Source organism: Hipposideros armiger, unplaced genomic scaffold (assembly GCF_001890085.2).
Source record: "Hipposideros armiger isolate ML-2016 unplaced genomic scaffold, ASM189008v1 scaffold_120, whole genome shotgun sequence".
Taxonomy (NCBI): domain Eukaryota; kingdom Metazoa; phylum Chordata; class Mammalia; order Chiroptera; family Hipposideridae; genus Hipposideros; species Hipposideros armiger.
In genome coordinates, this window is record NW_017731470.1 from 88,497 (window position 1) to 112,301 (window position 23,805).

Sequence of the window (23,805 nt, forward strand, 5' to 3'; positions counted from 1 at the left end):
CTCTGAGCAACAGCGGTTCGAGTCCAGCCCGAGCTGAGCAGCCGCTGAGCTGCCAACAGGTAGCAGGATGGCTCAGCTAAAAAAAAAAAAGAAAGTTACAGTGAAGGGTAGATCTCTTTGTTCAATTCAGAGGTTGAACTGTGTTGGGGGCTGAGCTATTGCTGTAGTTAATTTCAGAATACCTACTAAATATCCAAATAATAAGATCAGTTCCTCCCTCTAGGAGAACTTTGGGGTTTAAGCATCCGGAGATTAAGGGAACTCTTTCTCAGCCTTTTCCCTAGTTTCCTATATGACGGCTTATGCCACAAAAGTCCTGTGGGGGAGAACTGACGGGTAAAGAGGACTGACTCACATTTGTGGTCTTTCAGATTCCAATCCATCATGTCAGCCCACATGATCCTTAGAAGTTCAGCTGATTTCCGTCTCAGCAAAGTCACTTTGCCTATAGAAATCTTGCTCCTCTGCTCTCCTGTGTTTCTATCTCAATGAATGTTCCCAGGTGTTAAAGTAACTGCTGGTCTACTCTACCTTATGGAATAGGGATCGTTCCTCTATGAAATTTATTTCATTTAGGCTTCTTTTTATTCACATATCTGATGACTTGTTAGTTTATGTGAGGTCTGCTCAATGTTACAGTACGAGTGATGACACTACCCATCTCCACTTTCTCCACTTCCATTTAGTTATATTGCTGCTTTTCACTTTTTCTCTTTTCTTGTTTTTGGTAAATTTCAACGCATACTCTTTTTTCCCTGAATTTCTGTTTCTAATTTCTACCAATGTTTCAATTCTGCTATTTGTTACCTGCCCAATTATAAAAATAATACATTATTAATTATTTATCCAAATGAATATCCAAACCTCCCTCCAACCAATTACTATAATTAACAATACCGCCTTGCTCCACATCAACTTAAACTTTTAGAAGGCTGTGGCTTCTCTGTTCTTTTATATAAATTTATATAGTTAAGTTTAAATGGATAAAAATACATAGGGATTTTTAGAAGTATTAAGTATAAATTTATAAAACGCAAAATACTGTATGAAAAAAACTTAATGTTTCTTCTATATCTAATAGAAAAATTTAATGTTTCCCCATCTTGAGATCTCTGTTCTAATTCAGTTGTCACTTGGTTAAGGTACTCTCTCTCTAAGTCCTTGTATATATATCCAAATATGCCTTCCTTGTTGACAGATATATGATACTTTGTCTGAACAATGAATTTTTGGATAAGAAATTCCTTATCTTGATTGTCTGGATATGTTATTCTACTGTCAGCCAGCCTAGAGTTCTAGATGAAAGGTCCCATGTTCATTTGATTCTCTTTTCAGTGTAAAAAATCTGTTGCTCTTAGAGGCTTAAGAAAATTTTCCTTTATCTAGGAAATCAGAAATTTCACCAGGGTGTGTCTAAGAATGCCTTTTCTGGGCACTTGATAAGCTCTTTCATCTGCAGTCTTATTCTTCTGCTCATCATATTTAATTTTGTAGCTCATCATATTTCTACCTTCACAATTTTTATATTTGTGATAGTTCACCTTAATCTTTCAGGTGAACACCTTCTTTTCCCTTTGTCTAATGATTTTAAAATTTGAAATAAAGTATTTTAGTTTAGTGCCTTTCTAGAGGCTTACAAAGACTAAGACGAGAGGTATGGAAGGCCTTGGAGAGTATATCACAAGATAAAGTTTTTTGCCAGTGTGTTGGGTAAGGGGTGGAGGGGGTGTGTGTGAGTGTGTGTGTGTGTGTGTGTGTGTGTGTGTGTGTGTGTGTAGGGGGTAGGGGGAGTTTGTTCTCCTTGGTGTTGAGCAAAGACCTGTGCAAGGAAAGTAGGATTCTTGTAAAGGAGCAGGTAGAAAATGGTTGTTTTCAGAGTTCACTGAAGGTTCACAGCCAGAAGCAGCTATAAGAGGGAACTGGCTATATATCTGTCAGTTTAATATTGATACTTGTTCATTAAAGGCCTAGCAGATCCTATGGACTACACTGGACCTAAAAGGGAACTATCGGCCTGGAGAAATCTGCTTCCAGAATCTGTCATTGGTAGATAGCTGTAACTTGCAACTGCTAAGGCTTGAGAGGAGACGCTTACTGCTGCGCCTCAGGAGAGGGGGAACAGTTGCACAGGCTCTTGTTTTTGTTTTTTGCTACAGCTCAGAGTTCTATCAGTACAGTTGGTTCAACAAACCACAAGCAGGTAAAACAAAAACAAAAACAGAAAACCCCCAAAACAAACAAACAAAAAACTAATAACTTTTATAAGGAGTTTCAGTAACCTGAAGACCACATAGACTACTAGAATTGGTAGTGCACTGATGACAATAGGAGAATTAGAGGATCTCTTATATTAAAACAAAACAAACAAAACTCAACAATTATTAAGAATTTTAAGATAATTAATTAAAAAACAACAAAGATCACCCCATTTTAAAAGAAGGAAACATGGATTTCAGAAAGTAAATCAGAAGTTAGGTAACATTCCCAGGGTCACACAACCATAGGTAACATTCCCAGGGTCACACAACCAATGAGTAGCAGGCAGTACTATGACTGAAACCCATCCAAGTCACAAACCCTCCAGATCCATCTGTGTTTGTTTAGCCCCTGTGGTCAGGACCTGCTTTTATTCACCTTTGTACCCACAGTAGCTGATCCAAATGCTTGAAACACAGAAGGTCCTCAAGAGTTGACACATATAATGACTGAATGAATGCAATCTATGCCATATCCCCTGGGTTCATACGATAGGTTACAATGCAATGTTAACTGTGTGCATTTATCAGAAGGTTTGAGTTAAATGTTCTGGTTTCAAAATGTTAACTTACTACTTCCTTTGGTAATGTTTTTAAATTTACTGTAAATTTGAAATGTACTATTTAAAATTTTTCCTAGTTTTCCAGTCATTAACATACGTACTCTAGAGAAGATAATGGAAGAAATTTTATGCTTCTTGGGAGATGCTTTAGGTATTTTATTTTTGTAGAAAATCAGAACCTGACATTTTACCCCAATTGTACTTTACTGATTTGAATAGCAGAATTATGTTTTAATTTCCCTAAACCCTACCAACCTTCAACTCAGGACAACGATCAAAGGAAAATGAGAACAAAGATGATTAGATTTATTGCAAAAGCAAAAACAGGCAGGAATATGTGCCAAATTCTGAAGCCAGAACATATATCCAGCTGTCTTACGTATCATCACCAAATGTTTATGAACTACCAACTAAGCACAAGGCACTGTGGTAGGACCAGGAGAACCGGTGTCCTCCCTTTCACAGTACCTTTTTAAGAATGATTTGTTTTAGGCAGCACTATAACTATCTTTCTTGTTGATTTTTAGGAATTGCTGTGATCTCTACATAGGGCAGAGACAAATTATACTCTGATTATCTACGGCTAGTAAAAAAATACGCAATATTTCTTATATTCCAGTAGGATATAGTTTCAGAAGGCAGGGATTTTTTCCTGCCAAATTTAATATCAAGTTGTCTACTGAGATTGCAAGCTCTTAAGAATTGGAAAATACATTATTTTATACCTAGAAAGTCTAAAAGAATCAATGCTAAAATGAACAAAACCAACAACAGAATAAAATAAATGAGAAAGTTAATACAATATGAAAGATCAGTATCCTGTACATATTCAAACAACCAGTCAGAAGATATAATGGAAGAGAATATTCCATTTACAAGAGAAATATATGATAGAATACTTGAATAAATACAAGAAATGTACAAAAGAATATGAAGAAAATGTGAAAATACTTCTGAAAGACATAAAAGTAGTCTTGGAGAAATGACTGATTACAGCTTTGGGCAAAGTACAAGGTGAACCCAGGACATCATAAGCAAGGACGTACTCAAAGGCTAGTAGGTTCATGTCAAAGGACCTGGGAACAGACATGAAGGGGCTCTCCTTCACCAAATTAGGGGACGTGAGTCACGCAAAGAAAATTACAGTAAAGTCGTATAACAACTTGAACAAAAGAATCCTCTAATGCTCAAAAAGACAGGCAAGAAAAAAAAGGAAATACTCTTCTTGACTGACTGCCGGCTAATAAATGTAGAAGCAATGATAACATTAGAAACCCACCATTTTCCATCTCTTCACCACTGAAATGGTTAATTCAGGCAACCGTCATCAATGGATGATGAAACCATTCAGCAAGGTTGTTGGGGAACAGGATATTCACATGGTCTCAAAGTATCACTCCCCCTCCCCCAATATTACTCAGCAATTACAAAGGGAAAAATTTATCTTCACAACAGAAAGATCTGGTGTTCACTAACTTACTCGAGGACTAAATTTAGCAACATGAACAGGACAACCTGATGTTATACACCACCTACTGTGATGTAATAAAGTATGTATCACTTATAGTATTCTCACCAAAAAAGTGTAGCCTGAATCTAATCATGATGAAATAGATAAAAATCAAAACGCTGGACATTCTAGGAGGACAACTGGTTCAGCCAGACTTTAAAAAAGTCAATGTCATGAAAAACAAAAACAAAAGATTCTACATTAACTGAGATTAAATGAGACTCAAATGACATTAACCAATGTTAAGGGTGAATTTGGACTGGATGCTGGATTAAATAAGCAAGCAAACAAAAAATTGCTTAAGAAATTTTAAGCATAATCAGGAAAATCTGAATATAAACCACTTATTAGATGATATTATAGAATCAGAATCATTAATTTTCCTACATGTGACCATTGAAGTTTTTGAAGGAAAGGTGCAAATGTTGTGAATTTAGTTTTATTTTACCCCTTTCCCCAACTTTTTGGGGGTTTTAAGAAATTGAAAATAAAGCTGAGGAAAGCATTGTAGGCTGTTAGCAGGCTTTTAATGACCTTACAGTAGACAAACGGATTTTCAATGGTTTTCAACATTTTAAAACCTTTCCCATAAAGTTGTCCCTTCCTCTCCTACTATTTAGTTTGGATACTTTCTCCTCATTTGCATGATTTGGAACAGCTTCCTAAACAAACTCCCTGACTTGCTCCATGGGCCTTGCACTGAAATCTCACACTGCCAGAGTTCCTCTTCTAAAGGAAAAACTAGTATCTTGTCATTCTAGAGCTTATCTTCCAGATAAGCATCATCCTTCTTAAATTTCTTAGCTCAAAAGGGCATGCAGACATTCAGGGTGTAGCTGCTGCCTAGTTCACTAACCCCCCTTCTCACTTGCCCTTACCATCCCCCCAGCCACTCTTCCTTCTGATCAGAGTGTACTGAAGCTCTTCACCTTTCTCATACCCTCTCCTTAGCTTATTTCCAAGACTTCCTTCAAAGCTGAGGTCAAACATCATGTTCCCTAGGAAACAGTTTGTGATTTTCTTCTCCCACCCCACTTGATTTAGATACCCTTCCCCATTTCTCCCCACCCCTAGCGTTCCTGTGCAATCCTCTACAATAGCACTTACCCAAATTTGTCTTAGTGTAATATTGTTCATATTCAACAAATGTTTGTTGATTGACTGAACATGTGAATAGAGAAAATGAGTTATAAAAGCATTTTGCAGCAAAATAGGCAAAAGTTCTCCATTAATATAGTCATCCCATACTCCAAATATTCATTATAATAAATTTTTAATAAATGTGAACCTAAAAGTGGCTTACCCTCATTTAGCTGAGTATTTTATATTGGACTTTTTCCCAGGATGCTATGGGAAGCCCTAGATTGACTGGGTAGATATTTCAAAGATTTCAGAACGAAATATTCTTTGAACACTGTACTCTTCATATGCTTTATGAAAAAAATTCCCCCAATCTCAGAAACGTGAGGGCCCTGAGTCGACAAGGTTTGGATGTCTACACACCACATATGTAGAGCACAGTGAATATTCAAAACCACAAATCAGTAGACTTTCTTGTATTAGTCACGGAAAACAGTGGTGACCCACTTACCAGGAGGCATATAAACATGAATGAGTAGGTAAGACACTGGGAAGCGGAGAGGGAGGAGTCTGTCAAGTGTGAGACTGGTGAATTACTGCTTGTGAAAAAGCGAGCAGGGAGAGGGTGCAGGGCTCTATGATGTGGACTGCATCAATCAGACCACGGGGCTCCTGGTTTCAGTCTGCCACCAACAGAGAGGGTACTTTAGTCTTCTGTACTTCACTTAAGCTTCATACCTTCTGGGAAGATATCCAGGGCCATCCCAGTCTTCAATGATCTGTGCTATTTATTCCCAAACGTTAACCCCAAATTAATTCACTTATCCAATGCATACATAAAGTTAGCATGTCTTTAAACTTTGACACTGATGCCCAAAATAATTTAATTGTGCCATCCGATAATTAGGCAAAATCCAAAAGTACTTATTTCTATTTAAAAACTACCAAGAACTGCACACAATTTTTAGTATTTGATAAATTTCCTCAAACTCCAATGGCTGAAATCTGTTCTAATCACATCCTTTGTGACACGTTCTAGATATTCAATCAGAGGACAGTTATGAAACTGTATCAAATATTTATTATATAAGACAAGGTCAAAATACTTCAATTCTGTGTGTCCAATCCATAAAATATAATTTAGTATCTGTAAGTCTTTAATACTAATTATTAATTATTTTAACAATAATGTTATAGTGCCTTGAAAATCACAAATACAGATACAAAAAAGATAAAGGGTATAATATTATAATTCAGGCATTTCTTTTTTATTCAGATTTGTTACTGCAGTGAAGAGTTTAAAAAAAAAAAAGACATATAGCACCAAAAGCAGCTTCCTGTATTTGCTTGTACACTCAATTGTTTTCTTTACTGTCGTTCTGGAAAGCAAGCAGCCAAGTTGCCAACCTCAAAGTGCTTCTTAGTCTCTTGGCCTCTTCTCATTCAATGGCCTCTTCCAGCTTACCTCATTAACTTATGTGGACTCAAAGACTACACAGATGCCACTGACTGCTTAATTTATACTTATGCTCTAAGCCTGTATTTCAAAGTATGTGGTCAAGTTCCTAGCACAGGGCCTGACTCATAGTGGGATAGTTAATGAATGAGGCTCAAATGAATAAGCAAGGCTTCACTCCAGGTGTCTTCCAGGCATCTCAAACTCAATATATCCAAAATACAAGTCATTAACTTTCCCCCAATATTCCTATAGTTCCCTATTTTTAATAGACTACCATTCACTCACTCACTGAAATTAAAAGCTTTAGTTACCCTCAAATTCCATTTCTTATTCCCTTACTCCTCACATTCCGAATCTTCAATACTTAATGATTTAACATCTCTGCTTTCTTATTTCAGTCCTGTTCTTCCACCTCAATTATTAAAATCATCTTTTAACTGGACTTGCTAGCTGGAATGCCTTAACATCTTTTATGATTATTAGTCTTCACATATGGTAACAATTAGTTTAAGTATTTCCTTCTCTATGAGGAATTATTTGTCAGTACATTACATACACTCTCAAGCATACGTTGTTCATTTTTTTTATTATAGCAAGTATCAAATTGTACAATCCCACCAACCTCCCCCTTTTAAAAATATGTCTCTAGAGAATACTGCCAGTTGGGGATGGGGCAGTGTTCACACTTCATTTATACAAGGATCTGTACACTCTGGGCCATCGCTACCCCTCTGGCCTCATTGTCTTCTATTTTGTAATCTCATTCCTTCTACACTAGTCATACTGGCCTCTTTGCTGTTCAAAATACACACCAAGCACATTCCTGACTCAGGGTCTTGGTTGGGGATGCTATTTTCCCAACATGGTTTTCTTTCTTCTTCAAAATTCTGCTTATGTCAGCTTCTTTGTGAAGCTTTCCTTCACCACCCCAATGAAAACAGCAACCTAACCCCACTGCCGTTTACTGTACCCCTTTTCCCTGCTTTACTTGCTATTTAGTCTGTATTTATTTGCTTACCGTCTGTTTGTCTTCACTGGAAAGTAAGCTGAACAAGGACATAGATTTTTACCTGCTGTGTGTTCTAGATACATTCACACAACACTTATAACAGTGCCTGGACAAAGTAAGTACTCACTGGGTACTTACTGAATGTATGAATGAATCCTGTATTCCCAGTATCTGCATGTGTAGGAATTAAACATCCTTTAGAATAACAGAAAACAAAACAAAACAAAGGATAAAATGAAAAAGGATTTAATAGAAAAGTATTTTCATTTATTATGCTGGTATGATATTGAGAATACAGGAAGGTGAGAGCTCATTTTCTGAGGTCTATCCATACAAGATATAATTCAAATTCTACAGAAAGCTAGTAAATTTAAATTCTGAAATAAGTATGATGGTTTAGGAGACGTTTTACATAACTCAGAGCAAACAGAAGTCATTTAAAAAAATATGTTTATTATGCTACATCAACTTTTTCAATGTAAAAGTTCAATGAATATTAAAAGTTATGTTAATTTGCCTAACTGCTATACTGTGCATTTATAATTGACGTTAACATTAGCTTTCAAAGTGTTTTACTTTCAACTCTTTAAGTTTTCTCTTGAAAATATACAGATTAAAAAAGGCTGAGATGAGGGCCAGCCGTGTGGCGCATTGGTTGAGAGTTGGCTTGGAAGTGCCGGCTCTGGGCAGCAAGGCCTGGTTTGGAGCCCATGTGAGAGCCAGTGACACTGCCCTCTACAGCTAGGATAGTGAACAAGCAGCTCGACCTGGAGCTGGGCTGTCGGGAGTCGCCGGCGATGATGTAGGCTGCAGTGGGGGAGCAGTGGGCTGCCATGAGCTACCATGAGTGGCTGGCAGCCAGCGTGAGTGGCCGGCAGCTGGCATGGGTTGCCGTGAGCCGCCGTGAGTGGCCAGCGACTGATCTGCCTTACCTGGGAAGAGCGCAGTGATCACAATACCAACATGGGCCAGTGAAGTGACGTCCTCCACAACTAGACTGAAGAACAGATGGACGGCAAAGTGTCTGTTTCCCGTCCCCAAGTCCCCAACGCTCTTCCCCTCCCTCAATTCCCCAATAAAATCTTTAAAATAAAAAAGGCTGAGATGACATTAAGTATATCAAGCCTGATAATGTTACTACAAAAATAAAGAAAAAAAAAATCCTTCACAAAAAAAACCCAAATTTTGTTGATTTTGCAATGGCCGAAATTAAAAACCTACTTTGCTCAGACAAAATTTAACAGCTGTGCGATATGAAAAACTTGATTCTTTTCAAAAGCAGGGCAACTATACACAACATACACACACACACACACACACACACACACACAGTCACTCATTCACACATTAATATGAAAGAAAACGGAGTGCTTCATAATTATTCCCAGAATACCAGAACACCCTTAGGAAGCAGACTGGAAAGATGTAGCACAGTCACTAGGATTAGTACATGACTTGTGACACATCTGCCTGCAACAAAATCCAGCTTTCTAGTTCGATTCTGTCATTTGGAGGAGTCCTAAGAGGACAATATTGTTCTGTATTGTATAGACAACATAAAATTCTAAGCAGGGCCATGAAACAAGGTGCATTTTGTGAGCATAAAATATTTAGTCAGATGGATTCCTTTCTGTGTGTCCCCTTAGTGTTTTATGCTTATCTCCTGTTGAACTCACCCCCATTATATTACTATTTCTTTGCCTGCTGGAGTTTCAACTAGACTGGGAGAACTTTGAGGGTAGTCTTTCATCTTCCATTTCTCCAAGGCTTATCTAAGTCCCAATCACAAAATAGGCTTTCCATAAACATTGCTTGATGAACTATTATGAGTTAACTTTTGTATTAATTAAAGTATAAAATGATTTTTATTTTTTAAACAGGGTAATAGCTTTTGTTAGGGTGCCTCTACTAAAATAGTTCTTTTGGTTCTGCTCAGAAAGAAAAAGATGGATGTTCATCAAAAACCATTATCAATTTTCACTCCTTGTGAAACTGTAGCTGAATGTTTATTCAGGGGAGAAAGCTGAGAAAAAAGTAAATGGCCTGAAATTAGAACATTAAAACAATGTTCTACTTTTTACTTACTGAACATTTACAATGCAAAAGCCTGTTAAATTATTTTTAAAAAATGACCAGTCACTCCATTTACTCATTTCTTAGTTTCCGTATTTGTCATCAACTTTGCTCTCAAACTCATAGGCAAGTTGTCAAGAACAGAATACAGAGAAGAATTCTTTACATTTTCATTCAAGGAAAAAGCTTCCTAAAAACACACATGTAAAATTCTGGAAAATACAAATCAACATTACTTAGATGTCTCTATCATTACCAGGAGGTCTGGTTCATAAGCCTAATTTCCACTGTGAGTTGACATTTTCAATAAGTGATGGATATTCATTTCCAGAAAACATTACCAGTAAATTCTGTGATATCACAGACTGCTCACTCACTATCCAGGCCAAACTGACTAAACCACAAAATGCAAAAGTGTGCGCTTAGCTAGTCTATGAGAAACCTTAGGGCTATTCTGAGTGCAGTTCTAGAAAAGTATAACCTAATTGAGTAAGAGTAAATGAGAACTTCACTTAGATAGCCCACTTCTGAATTTCCAGGCTCTTCCTCTGAACTTCCAGGCTCTTCAGTAGATATAAACCAAAATGTTTAAAAACTAAAGTATTTATTGTCAAATATTTATTGTTTTAAAAAGTTACTTTGGGACAGAGGAATTTAGAAAGGAAACAAAAATTATTATTTTAATGATATCAATGGTATTTCAGTTTTTTCCCCCTGACCAGGGGAGGAAACATTAAGAGCTGCTTCTTTGGGTCTAAGCAGTGCTCAACCCCAAGCAAAATTAGTAAATAAAAAATGATTACTAGTTTTTAAAACTCATCACTTTCACAGAATCAGAGAACATAAAGACTGAAATGGACTGTGATTTGAAATATGTAAAATGTTAATATGCAGGTACATAAAGGGAAGAAATTAGTATATATATGATTAATATGGAGTAAATATAACCTTTTATTTGAAACATGAATTAAAATATTTTTCACTAGAGATGTTGTCATCATTGTGATAGATGTAGAGCTTGTAATACTGAAAAACTGAAAGTAACCATAATATTTAGCAACTGCAGAATACTCATTTTATTCAAAACCATATAATAAATTTATTATCAGAAAAAAAACTTATGGAAAAATCTACTTTAAAACTACATCTTTGGAAAATTAAACAACATTAAATGTAGTCTTATTCTGAAACTATCAAAACAAACAATAAAGGTATGCCTGGTCAGGGCCAGCCGAATGGCTCAGTTAAGAGTTGGCTTGGGAGTGCGAGCTCTGAACAGCTAGGCCCCGGTTCGGATCACACATCAGCCAGTGATGCTGCGCCCTCTACAGCTAAGATAGTGAACAACAGCTCGACCTGGAGCTGAGCTGCCGTGAGTTGCTGGTGACGGCGTAGGCTGCAGCCCCTGCTGCAGTGAGCTGCTGGGAGCCGCTGTCCAATGGCTGGCTACTGATGTGCCTCACCCAGGAAGAGCGCAATAACACCAACATGGGCCAGTGAAGTAACGTCCTCCACAACTAGACTGAAGAACAAAAGGACAGCAACTTATCTGTTTCCCTTCCCCGATTCCCCAACATTGTTCCTTCCTCCAATTCCCCCAAAAAAATCTTAAAAAAAAAAAGGTATGCCTGGTCAAAAATAATTTAGCCATTTTATAACCTGCTCTCTCACCTTCCGTTGCAGCCATATAAAGTTGTAATCTTCCTTTAATCCTCACCTTTGAGTGCATTGGTTACTGACAGTTTCATTTTGCCCTGGAGGCACAGCAGTAAATTACAAAACATTCACTACTTTCACCATGATATAAATTATGTTCTGCTAAAGATGCTGAAATCCTTTAAAGTCTCCTCCTTTAGAATTATATAATAAAAACTACTGTTGTCATGGAAATGTTTAATCAGGATGTCTAGTAGTTGATAAAATATGTACATACTAGAGGAATATGGATATTACTTAAGACAGTCACTAAGTTTAATTCTAAGAACACAGTGTTTTATCTTTCTAAAATTCAGTGGGAAGTTGGGTAAATTTAAAATAAAAAGGTTCAATAATTAAAATAGTTCTAAATATACTCATAAACATACTATCTATAACCCTTATTTCATTATAAGTCCAACATAGTATCTTAAAACTTGCACTTGCAGTAAACACTTTCCTATCCTCTATTTTCAAATGACAAGTCACTAAGATGAAATAACTTGCTCCAGGTCATTGCATAAGGAACAGTATCTGATTCTAAATTCACGTGTCTCTGATCTCTTGGCTAAGTGCTACCGCAATATCGTGTGCTGATTTAAATACAAAAAATGAGAAACTTTTAGAGTGCCTATTCTATTTAATCAATATTGCTTATTAACAACATCTGCACAATCATGATGATGAAATATCATGAATCTTGAATATTATATTTGGAGAAGTTTTAATATTAAAAGCATTATTTGTATTCAATTAAAAAATTGGTAATCTACTCTTTATATTGTAACACCAGATTTACATCGATTTTGTAAGTCTGAACTGTTCAGTATGATAGCCACTGGCCACATGAGGCAATTTACATTTAAACTAAGATGGAACAAAATTAAAAATTTAGTTTCTAAGTCAAAGCAGCCACATTTATTCAACTGCTATTTAAGGCTGGAGGCAACCATATTGGATTGTGCAGGTTTCTAGTTCAGAAAATGGGTCTGGGCTGAAGATAAACATTTGGGAATCACTGCCATACGGGTTTTATGTAAAGCCATAAGATCAACCAAGGAAGTGAACATATGTAGGGAATAAAAATGGATCAGATTGGGCCGGCCGAGTGGCGCGTTGGTTAAGAGCTGGCTTGGGATGCCAGAGGGTCCTGGTTTGGATCCCACATATGAGGGCCAGTGACACTGCCCTCTACAGCTAAGATGCTGAACAACAGCTCAACCTGGAGCTGGGCTGCCGTGAGTCACCGGCGACGGCGTAGGCTGCAGTCCCTGCTGCAGTGGGCTGCAATAAGCTACCACGTGTAGCCAGCAGCCACCATGAGTGGCCGTCCAGGGACCGGCGACTGATCTGCCTCACCTGGGAAGAGCACAATGATGGTGCCAGCTTGGGCCAGCGAAGCAACATCCTCCACAACTAGACTGAAGAACAAAAGGACAGCAACTTGTCTGTTTCCCTTCCCCCGATTCCCCAGCGCTGTTCCCCTTCTCCAATTCCCCAATAAAATCTTAAAAAAAAAAAAAAGGATCAGATTGCGGTGGGACAATCTAATAAGACATGGAAGAAAAGAGGAAGCATCAGCAAAGGAGAATAGAGTAGTGGCCAAGGAGATGAGGGGAAAATTGAGAAGGTGGTGTCCTAGAGACCAACGTATTAAGAAGTGATCAAATGTGGCAAATGCTGCAGGTAAGTAATATAGGGACAAAGAATTGACCATTGGTATTAGCAATGTGAAAGTCAGTGGTGAGCTTCAAAAAAACAGATTAGAGATTGGAACAAATTTATAGCAAATGAAGTTATTAGAAACATCTGTCTGAAAACATTACAGTAGACTGCAGTGATATAGACTGTATCTGACAACGAAACTAAGAGGAACTGTGAACACAGATTCAGCATATTTGGTAGGGGGCAAAATAAAACAAAGCCTAGGAAAAATAATGGAAGGTTCATATGTAAAAACACTTAAATCAAATAGGCTGCAGATCCCACATAAACTGGATGCTAACGAGCATTCACCTTGGGTAAAAAAAAAAAAAAAAAAAGCAGTGGAATTGTTTCTAAAAATAATATTGAACAGAGCATTTGGGAAGAGTGAAGACTTCTCCAGTGGATACTATTGTCCCACTTATTCTCATTCTGACCATTAGTCTGCCAGCCTGAATCATTTATCTTGCATGTTTACCCAAAATATCGGCTGCCAGTTAATAGTCTTAGCTATATACAGAAAGTTCTCAAGAGACTTGCTGGTAAGGTGAACAAAATAGTGAGATTACAGAGTTTTTACACCAAACAAGAGGGACACTATATATGTACCCAGTCTTTCCTTTTTAAAAATACACAGGTGCCAAGGATAAAACAACAACAACAAAACCCCCAAACCATTGGCATGAAAGAAAAAAACAGGAAACATAAACAGAGGAAACATCAACTCAGCGAAAAGAACTTGACTAAGAGAGATTTAGAAAGATGTAATGACACCCACAAAACTTTAATAATAGAAAAAAGGAACAGGACAAGAAAGAAACAATGAAGCGCATTAAAAAGACAATTGGTGAAGTAGGAGATATTTAGAATAAAGAAATGAGAAGACTCTGAGACTGAGTAATTAAAAAAAGGAAATGAAAAGGAGGACATAAAGATGAATCCAGTTTTTACCTGAAACAATGGTAATGCTATCGTCAGAAATGAGACAGAAGAGTAAAATATAGAAGCTTCTTTCAGGAAACTCAGGCTCACTCATGGTAATGATTACATTTCTGTCACATGTATGACAAAAAATGGGGAGCTTACACATCTTGCTACACAAGTTTGAGGCAGAATATCTTTTCTGAGATTAAATTTCATACTTCAGAGCCACATATACTACAATAGCACTGTAAGCTTTTTTGAGCTCTCAAAAATTTTACATTTGATCTTTTAAAAAAGATGCTATGTGCAAATAATGTCTATAAATCTTCAAAATATAAAAAAGGGCAAATTAAGAAGTTGTTAATACATCAGTTGGAAAGCTATGGAAAAGGTAAAAATCAGAATATCTATAAAATACAAATTAATAATCTGGAATGTACTTTGACTACGTTAAGATTAAATTATGTAGCTTTCATATTCATTAAATCACGAAGGTCTCATTTTAATTTCTTATAGTTTATGGTTTTTAGTTGCTTTCTTTTCATTTTTCACTGAAAATGAATATATAAGAATATAATTATTTCACTTTAAAATTAATCCACTGGGCAAATGCTACAATGTACTTTGATAACTACATTTAGTAGGTTCTTACACACACACACACACACACACACACACACACACACACACACGACTGAAAAAGAAGAGCTTCAAGTAAGTTTTCTATTTTAAACAGAGTGGGGGAGAAGGTTGAAAATTGTTAAGGTTAGAACCATATACTAACCATACAACTATCATATAAAACAGTTTCTTACAAAAATAAATGGTTAGGAAATCATTAGTAAATTTAAGCTCATTCAAATCAGGTTTAAATGAGAAGAAAAGTTTGCATTCATATTCTCCCTCGAGAGAGTATTAGGAAAAATTTAGTTTCTCAATGGGGCAATTAATACTAAATGCATATCCTTGTACATGAAGAACCATTCATTAAGTATATTAATATTTAATAGAGTTGATAAAAATGATTTTTAAATTAAGGAATGATCAATATGTAGAACATACTTTATTAACAGGGTTGGAAACACTTTACTAATTCATATGACATTCAGGAAACAGAGGGGTTTTATTACAACTGAAGATAAATTTTAATCTTTAAAAAGTGGGTTAACTTAGATCACTGAATTCTTAGTAAAATGCTGATATTGGTTACTAAAATGGCACCTTATACCTTTGATGTACCAAATATCAGTTTTAGCAAATCCAATTATAAATGACACTAAGTCTAATGAAATCTCAGTCTTTGTGGAAGGGGAATATAAAATAATCATGTGTTAAATGAAAAAAATCCACAAGATCAAGGTCTTTTGCTCAGTGTCCAGAAAAATCCAAATATGAAAATAGTCCCATCTCCAGGGTTTTTGGGTTGACTGGTACTTATGTGGAAAGACAAAGTTTCAAAAGTTAAGCGGGATCTAGCTGATTATTTCAAGTTTGAGATGCTTGTTTGAAAACTTCCCTCTTAAAATTACTTCACCTTTATGTTTTTTGGCATGCTTCTAAAAATTCTGTATCCATTATTTGCCTCTCTGACTGGTCTTTTTCTATAATAATTACTTAACAAATTTTATTAAATCATGTCTTAAAATAAGTTCTCCTCCATTCCTTTGGCCATAATTCAAATTGCACGATTTCAAACTTAAAAAAAAATTGAAAGAATCTCCCATAAAAATCTCATGTTTTTTATTCTTACAATATCTTATGGGTTTCAAAGCATTAAAAGTATTTTTCTGATCCTCATGATTCTATGAAGTAGAAAATTCATAAGAAGTAGAAAATAAGACATTATACCTGGAGATTAATTAAGTCAACTACCCAAGATAACAGCTGGGAAGTGGCAGACAAGAAGGGCTCAGGCCCGACTGTTCTGGCCTTGTGACCCCAGGTCCAGTGTCTTTTCCACCGTAATGGGCATGTCCTGAATTCAGATTCAACTAATTCTTGCTTTTAAAAGTTGTGTAATGAAAACATTATTCTTTTTAGTACCATGAAGCACACTTAAGGACATTTGTCTACAGAAAAATCAGTTACTTCTGTAGATTATCATCTTTACCTATGATAGGGAATTAATTCGTTTTACCCATCCCACCACTTAAACTTATGCATTGGAATTCTGGAGGTTTGAAATCAGAATTCAATAAAACATTCTTTTTCACTTAATAGTTTAAGGTTCATTAAGTAATACTAGCAGAAAACTGCCAATTCTGATGGGATGAGAAAGTTCTTTGAAGCTCATTTTACCTTCCTTAAAAATGGAAACCCCCTTTTACCATCAGCTGTGTTTATTGAGAGTTATTCTAATTTCTAATTTTTGCCAAAATTTTTTTTTCTTCCTTTGAAATACAAGAACCATCTTGTTCCCAGTTTACATGTAATCTACTTTCTACAATGGGTTATATAAAGATATCACAGAATCTCTGGTGAAATTAGGACCCAGGATTCATTTTACATTTCAGTTATAGTATTTGAAAAGTTTTGCATTTCTCTATAAAAAAAAAATCAAACTTTAAGAAATAGTGAAATCTTGAAAGCAATAAAAATAAAATTTAACTGGAAAAATAGCTCCTGATTTTAAGAGGTAATTTTAAATTTTTACTCCTGGCCATGGAAATAAATATTATTTATTATGCCAAAGACATGCCAAATAAATGGAAAAATACAGTTCTTCAAATATGATTCAACATGTAGAAGCACAAAAGTTAAATTGATAGATATCTTAACCAATACTGAAGTCATTTGAATGATGTTATGAATTTGTTGAAATCAAATACCTTGACCATTTAGGATCTGCTAAAAAGTTAGATATAATGGTTGGCTATCAAGTTTAATATGTGTTTATATGGTCTATCGGAGACTGCAAAAAAAAAATGAAAAAGACAAAAGCTACTGGCTGTTTTTAAAAACCATGTTATACTCTGCCTGCCTCCACCATCAAACTCCAAGTCTACAATTTAAAAAAAATGATATGAAGATTACATTAAGTCATATTAATAAAATGATTCATTTCATTTTGTATGACTCATCTACTGCATATGAATTGAACTGAATTTAGCGAAATGCTGTGGAAAGATATACCAAGTATATAAAAATGAAACATGCTGTCCTTCAAATATAAACACTCAAGGATGATACAGCTACTCCCTGCCAACAGAATAAGCACTTCTGGCTAATTCTCCACACACCCCAAACCGTAACTGACTTTATTTTTTACTGAATAATCCATATTTTAAAGTTTACTTCTATCATAAGGCTCTTAAAATGGTTGAAAGGGATCCGGGATTCTGAGAAATTGTCACAGAACAAAATTTCTGTGCAGAGGACCTCTTGAATTGACTGGAGACTGAATACTACAGTTTCTCACTGGGACTAAGCCTTTAAAAACATAATTGGCCAACACAAAATTGTACTTAAAGGTCAAAGAAAAATACAAGTTCATTAATTCTCAGAAAATATGTCCCTGACATCTCAGTTTTAATGATACCTATTTCAAATAGTTAATATTGTCCAGGTTATTACTTTGCAATATATCACAGACCTCTACAGCTAGTAACAAGATAACACCCAAACCAGGGGGCCCTCTAGGCAGAGCAAGACAACCGGCCAGGAATGAGGAGTGGCTCAGGCCTTGCTGGTCTGAGCAGGCAGCCCACGTCACCTCCTGAACTTGTGCCCTTCTCTAGCAACAGACAGTCTGGGGTGGTAAGGATGAGTGTGGAGCAGGGCGTGAGGAGCTCTCTCTTGAGACACAGCCGCCACTAGCTAGGTGAACTGGGACAAATCAGCCCCTCTGTTCTCAGTTTCACTGCAAAGGGGCGGAATTGCAAGTGTCAAGGTCCTAAAAGCTCTAAAAAGACTTCACTTCCTACGAATTTAATGTTTACCTTACTTCTCAGAGTTTTGTTGAGAATCAAATGAGGATACATATGAAAGCACTTCATAATTTTCTACACAAATACGAGTTGCTGTTATTATTTTAGATATTTTCTTCATTATACTCAAGTATAAAAAAATTTTGAGATGCAGTGTAACACGTTCACTACATGGTGAGGTATTATGAGCTATAACCTACAATTTAGCCAAAAATGTTAAAATTACAATTCTCTTTCTCCCCTTCAACTTTATTAAAGTATAATTGGCAAATAAAATTGCACAATTTCCTTTCTTACATAAATTACTCAGGAAAGATTTATGGTTTTCTAAATAGGATTAACTGATCTATTCTTTTGTAATTAAGGACCTGGAGTGACAACCTAATGAACAGTCCCTAAAATAAGTATGTCATAAGAGTTGTATCCAGATGTTTTTCTCATTAACCTATCCCTCATTCAGACACCAGCTGTACTTTCCAAAAACACATTTTATCATCTCTTTCACACACATCTTTGGATAGCTCTATTTTATCTAGAGAATGAAATGTGAATTCCTCAGTGGGGCACAACTGGACCCCAATCTCCCTTTGCAGACTCAGTTTTTCCTAAACACATCCATCTCACCATTTCCTCCAGCTAAACTAAGATTCAAACCACTCCCTAGCTATGCCGCGCTCTCTTCTAAGCGCGCGCGTGTGCGTGTGCGTGTGCGTGTGTGTGTGTGTGTGTGTGTTCGCGCGTGCGGTTATCTGCTTCTTAGCTCCGCGGGCACTCCTGAAGCTCTACCTGCTAGGAGGCCTATGATGAAGACAATGAGACAGGGCAAGGACCCTGGAACGCATTCTAATTGTAACAAAAAGCCATTTAAGAGTTTAGCAAGGTAGTCACAGGATCTAATTTAGTTTTCAAAGAATCATGTTGGCTTCTATGGGGAGAATAAGCTAAGAGGAAAGAAGTGGACCAGGGAAGTGGAGGGAAGAGGAGGGAGGGATCAGGAATGGCTCTCAGTTTTACCTGAACAGCTGGGTCAGTGTGGTAGGGAGTGCTGGGATTGGGGAGACCAGGTGTGTGGCAGGGGAAGTGGGAGGGAGGGTTTTGGGGCAGGAAGTCCAGAGTTCTGTCTGGACATGTGAAGTCTGAGAAACCTCTCAGCTGTTCTATCCTCTTTATTCCAGTGACACTTGGTTTGTACTGTGATTTTAGAGTTTGTCCCACTCTGAAATAATTTGATGTATGCTCATTTGTCTCCCTAATCAGACTGTTAGCTCCCCGAGGGCAGAGACTGTACTATTTAGTCCATATCCTTCCATGAGGGCCTTAAGCAAAGTAGCCACTTAGAACGATTTTAAAATGAATAAAGGGAGTATTCTAGAAACTAAGAATACAAACCAAAGAAGGAAGAAACACATTACTAGCAGTCTCCATTACCTAGAATTCATCCTGAATAAGGTCAACAGAAGTTACAGCAGACCAGAGTATAAACCCACCTTGGAGTCTAGTCTTCCAGCATATAAACTCATACACACAAACCCACACACACCCACACACACCCTCCAATCAACACCCCCTCCCCCCAAATCAACCCCTGCTCTTAAGCCTCCAGAAAGAGGACCATATTAACTAGCTGTGTAAATAGCCTTTCTTTATACTGTACAAAGCCAAATATCTACAGATACCACTTGAAGACTTAGATAAGATGTTTAAAAATGAAAACCTTACTGAAAACCTATCTATGTTATTTGTTTTTGTATTTCAGATAATAGATTATCTGTGTAGTCAAGAACACTTAACTAATTATCCTCTTTTAAAACTGGTATGAATACTGAGTAGAATCACAGAACTTTTAAGACAAGCTCCCCAAATCTAGAGCCCTTATTTACCTGTAGAGATAAGAAAACTGAGGCCTGAAGAAATTGTTCAAGACTCTAGAGTCATTTAGAAATGGAACTGGGTGTAGAAAGTAGTACATCTGTTTCCTAGGGCAGGGGTTTAATTTGGCTATTTTGCAACACACTTTTCGCTTTTATAAATTTTCCATACAGTGATATCTTAATAAAATTTATAGGAAGAATATGTATATTACTCACTAAAACAAAATGAAGTGGAACAGTATTATCATGTATACCATATGGCTTAATGGCAATGTCTCTGAGACAGTAACACCCATGATATAAATCCCTCAACTCAAGGCCTTATGTGACCAAGGAAAGCTGAAGGTACATGGATGGAGCCAGTCCTACGCACCATGGTGCTGTTTCTAAGGCTCCTGCTTCATAACCAGCTTTCCCTTTATTCTTTCTCTCAGTGGCAACCCCTTTTGCATTTCAAAGGCCTTCCTATCTATCCTCTCTGCTCTCTCCCTTTACAGAAAAGAATTTTATATCTATCATCTACACCTTGTTTGCTGACAAACTTAAGAGACTACTTGAATGAACATTAATCAATATATTAACTCAACCAAATACTTTTGTTTATGCCTTTAATCCTAAAGTGTGGAATGAAAAGATCTGTTCCTAGAAGAATTTCGGTTCTCAAAAGAAAGATGATAAGCATCAAGTAAGTGCTAGATACAGACTCCCTCCCTCCTAGTCATTAAAATGACAGGGTCTGAAGGCAAACCAAGTATCTACTTAGGGTGCAGAAAATAAAAGTCTAAAGGGATAGCACATGGTGCGCCCTCCACTGTACATAAGAATGACCAACACTATTGCTCCAGCTCTGGTAGATACAAAGAAATTCAAAATTTCTAAGGTTTGGGATAACTTAGTCATTATAATGATTTGAAATTAGAACTCAAAGTATTTGCAAAGATAGCGTGCATATACTCATCATGTTTACAATTTAAGTACAAGTATATTACATTTGTACAGTACCTTATGCTTACAAAGTGTTTCATATGTGCTATGTGATTTGAATTTCAGCAATATATAATGTAAACATCATTTCTGGTTTCCAAATGAATATTCTAAGATTCACGGGTAACAAGGGTAATAAAAGGCACAGCCAAGAGTGAACATAAGAGTTCTTGATCCAAGTATTTTCTCACCATAATATGTAACTTACAAAGCCATATTAAAATAACTTATATATGTAAACTCCAAATACTTTCAAAGGAGAAAAGTAATATTGTCCCCAAGTTTCTAAGTAAATTATGTCAATCTTTTGAAGCTCAAGTCTCTTTGTCAAAGATAATCGTTTTATTTTCATTTGTCTCGTCTTTTAATTGAAAAGAATTCAACAGAAAAAATACTGTCAAAAACATATAGTTAATGAACAGAAATAGTCACCTTTCAATCCCCAAAGTCGCATTCTCACCTAAATGCTTTTTCTTTGCTGCCCTTTGAAAACCTTATTCAAATTAATTTAAAACACTGGCCTAAATATTTGCAATTGTATAGTTCGTTTCAACTCAGTGATTCACTTAGATTTTTGTAACTAGCTTCTTTGCATACTTTATTAATTTTCCAACTTTGAAGAAACATAATATCACTGGCAGGTTGAATCCTGTTTCTGCCAAAATGCATTTTACCTTGGGTTCCTTGAAATGAACTATAACATATAAAATCAATTATGGTTCCTTTACCTAAGGGAAACTGAATCAGATTTAATAGTATACGTGTTTAAAACTCACATGTTTTGCTACTTTTAAATTATTACCTGTTCAATAGAGATTGACAGTATCAACTATTCAAGTTATAAAATTCAAATTTGCTTTTGAAATAATTTGAGTGATTTTTAAAGAAAAAAAGATGCGAGAATATAATTCAAGTGTGACAACTGACCATTACAATGCTGTAAGCTGTATTTCTGAAGTGAAATAAATGACACTCATGGAAAATTAAAAAGCATCTGAACATTTAAAAGAATAGTCAAAGTAAGAAAGGGCTCACCGGTCTGAGTGAAACCAAACTGATGCAGAATCTGATGAGAGTCCAGCACGTTTGGCTGTTTTGCCTTATATTGTTGTGAGGAGGATACTGTAGAAGTGAATGAGAGATTTTTGTTGACCTGTAATAGGAAAGGCAAATAAGAAACTAGAGCGTAATTTCCTGGGTTACTGATACAAAAATAGAATGAGAAATATTTGCTTACAATGCAAACTATGACACACGGTAGGTCAAAAGGAGTGATAACGATTTATGCGCTTCGTTTTTTAAGTTTACAAAACAGAATAGATTTTATCACGAAAGGAATACAGTGGTAATGAAAGCATAACTATTTTAAAGTAAATTCATCTTACTAATAAAGCAAGTTAGCCTATCGTGGAACTGATATTACGAATAACATAAAACAAGTGGTCTTAAAAGTTATGCAAAGAAATGCAAAAAATAAAAGTGACTCCTTGACAGCTTTCAGTGAAGAACAAGTTAAATGTTTCACACCCACACTTCTCTATCATTTTGTGAAATAGCAGGTACTTCCTTTAAAGAGCCTGCACAGAAAACACCTGTAATATTCATGTTTATATACTTCATGGTGACATAGATAACACAGCTGTAACCTAACTTGTCAAGTGAAACAGTTTCCATTGCATAAAAAAACCTTATTCTTAAGACACTGTTTCCAAACAGCGTTAAAATAATGGTCAAGCAAAATTTCTGTAAGTAAATGCAGTGTTCTATGATACAAAAACCTACACTGTTGTGTAAGTATAATGGACTCACAGAAACATGTTAAGTGCAATATTATAACTACAGCTATTGTAGGAAAATAAAGAATAGTTCACAAAAAAGTATTAAATGTTTATTAGTAAATTCATCTTGTAACTTAGAATTTAGGCAATGATCTAGTCTCATTCATTATTAATAAATCATTCATTTTATCTTTATTATTTTTATCACTTTCAAAAATCACGATAAAATGTGATAGAATTTTTTAAAATCTGTGAAGTTTGAATTTCTATTTTACTGCAAAAAATGTAATCTGTGAATTAACAAAACATTAAATGATAGTTTATGGTATAGAAATATTGGTATATGAAAATAGCTGCCTTTTCTTTCTCTCATTTTTAAACTAAACCACACAGAAGACTTCTACTGTCTTAGTATTTAAAAATTCCCTTTTGTTCTGTATTAGATAGTGGGTTGTGGTTACAGGCCCTTTATCTGACTCATTATTTACATAATGTTTGTAAACCCATCTCTTCTTTCAAAGAGTGATAGTAAACTGTATATCTTAGATTAAGTTTTTCTCTTGAGGGAAAAAGCTTTTACACATTTGGTGAAAAAGTTAATCAATTAAGACCATATAATAATATAGTTCTAAAATTCCTAAGTTGTTATGATGTCATCATACAAAAAACAAAAATAATTTTCAAAGTAGTTAGATGGGGTCAAATACCAACCATATCAGTGCTAAAAAATAAATTATCCAGCTTTAAAAATTCTTTCAGGGGCTGGCCGAGTGGCGCATTGGTTAGGAGTTGGCTTGGGAGCGCCCGCTCTGAGCAGCAGGGCCCCAGTTCGGATCCCACACTGAGGGCCAGTGACGCTGCGCCCTCTACAGCTAAGATGGTGAACAACAGCTTGACAGCAGCTGGGCTGCTGTTAAGTCCTCCTGACGGTGTAGGCTGCGCAGTGGAGCTGGCCGGCAGCGGGCATGAGCTTT

At 36.1% G+C, this 23,805-nt stretch overlaps 1 protein-coding gene across 1 annotated transcript in view; it reads right to left on the minus strand.

Annotated features, from left to right (window-relative positions):
• The window catches only part of AHI1 (Abelson helper integration site 1), a 195,937-nt gene that overhangs the window by 74,448 nt on the left and 97,684 nt on the right, over positions 1-23,805 (minus strand). Inside the window, exon 21 of the mRNA XM_019648087.1 lies at positions 22,089-22,206. Coding sequence (XP_019503632.1) covers positions 22,089-22,206 — 118 coding nt within the window. The remainder of the gene's footprint in view (positions 1-22,088; positions 22,207-23,805) is intronic.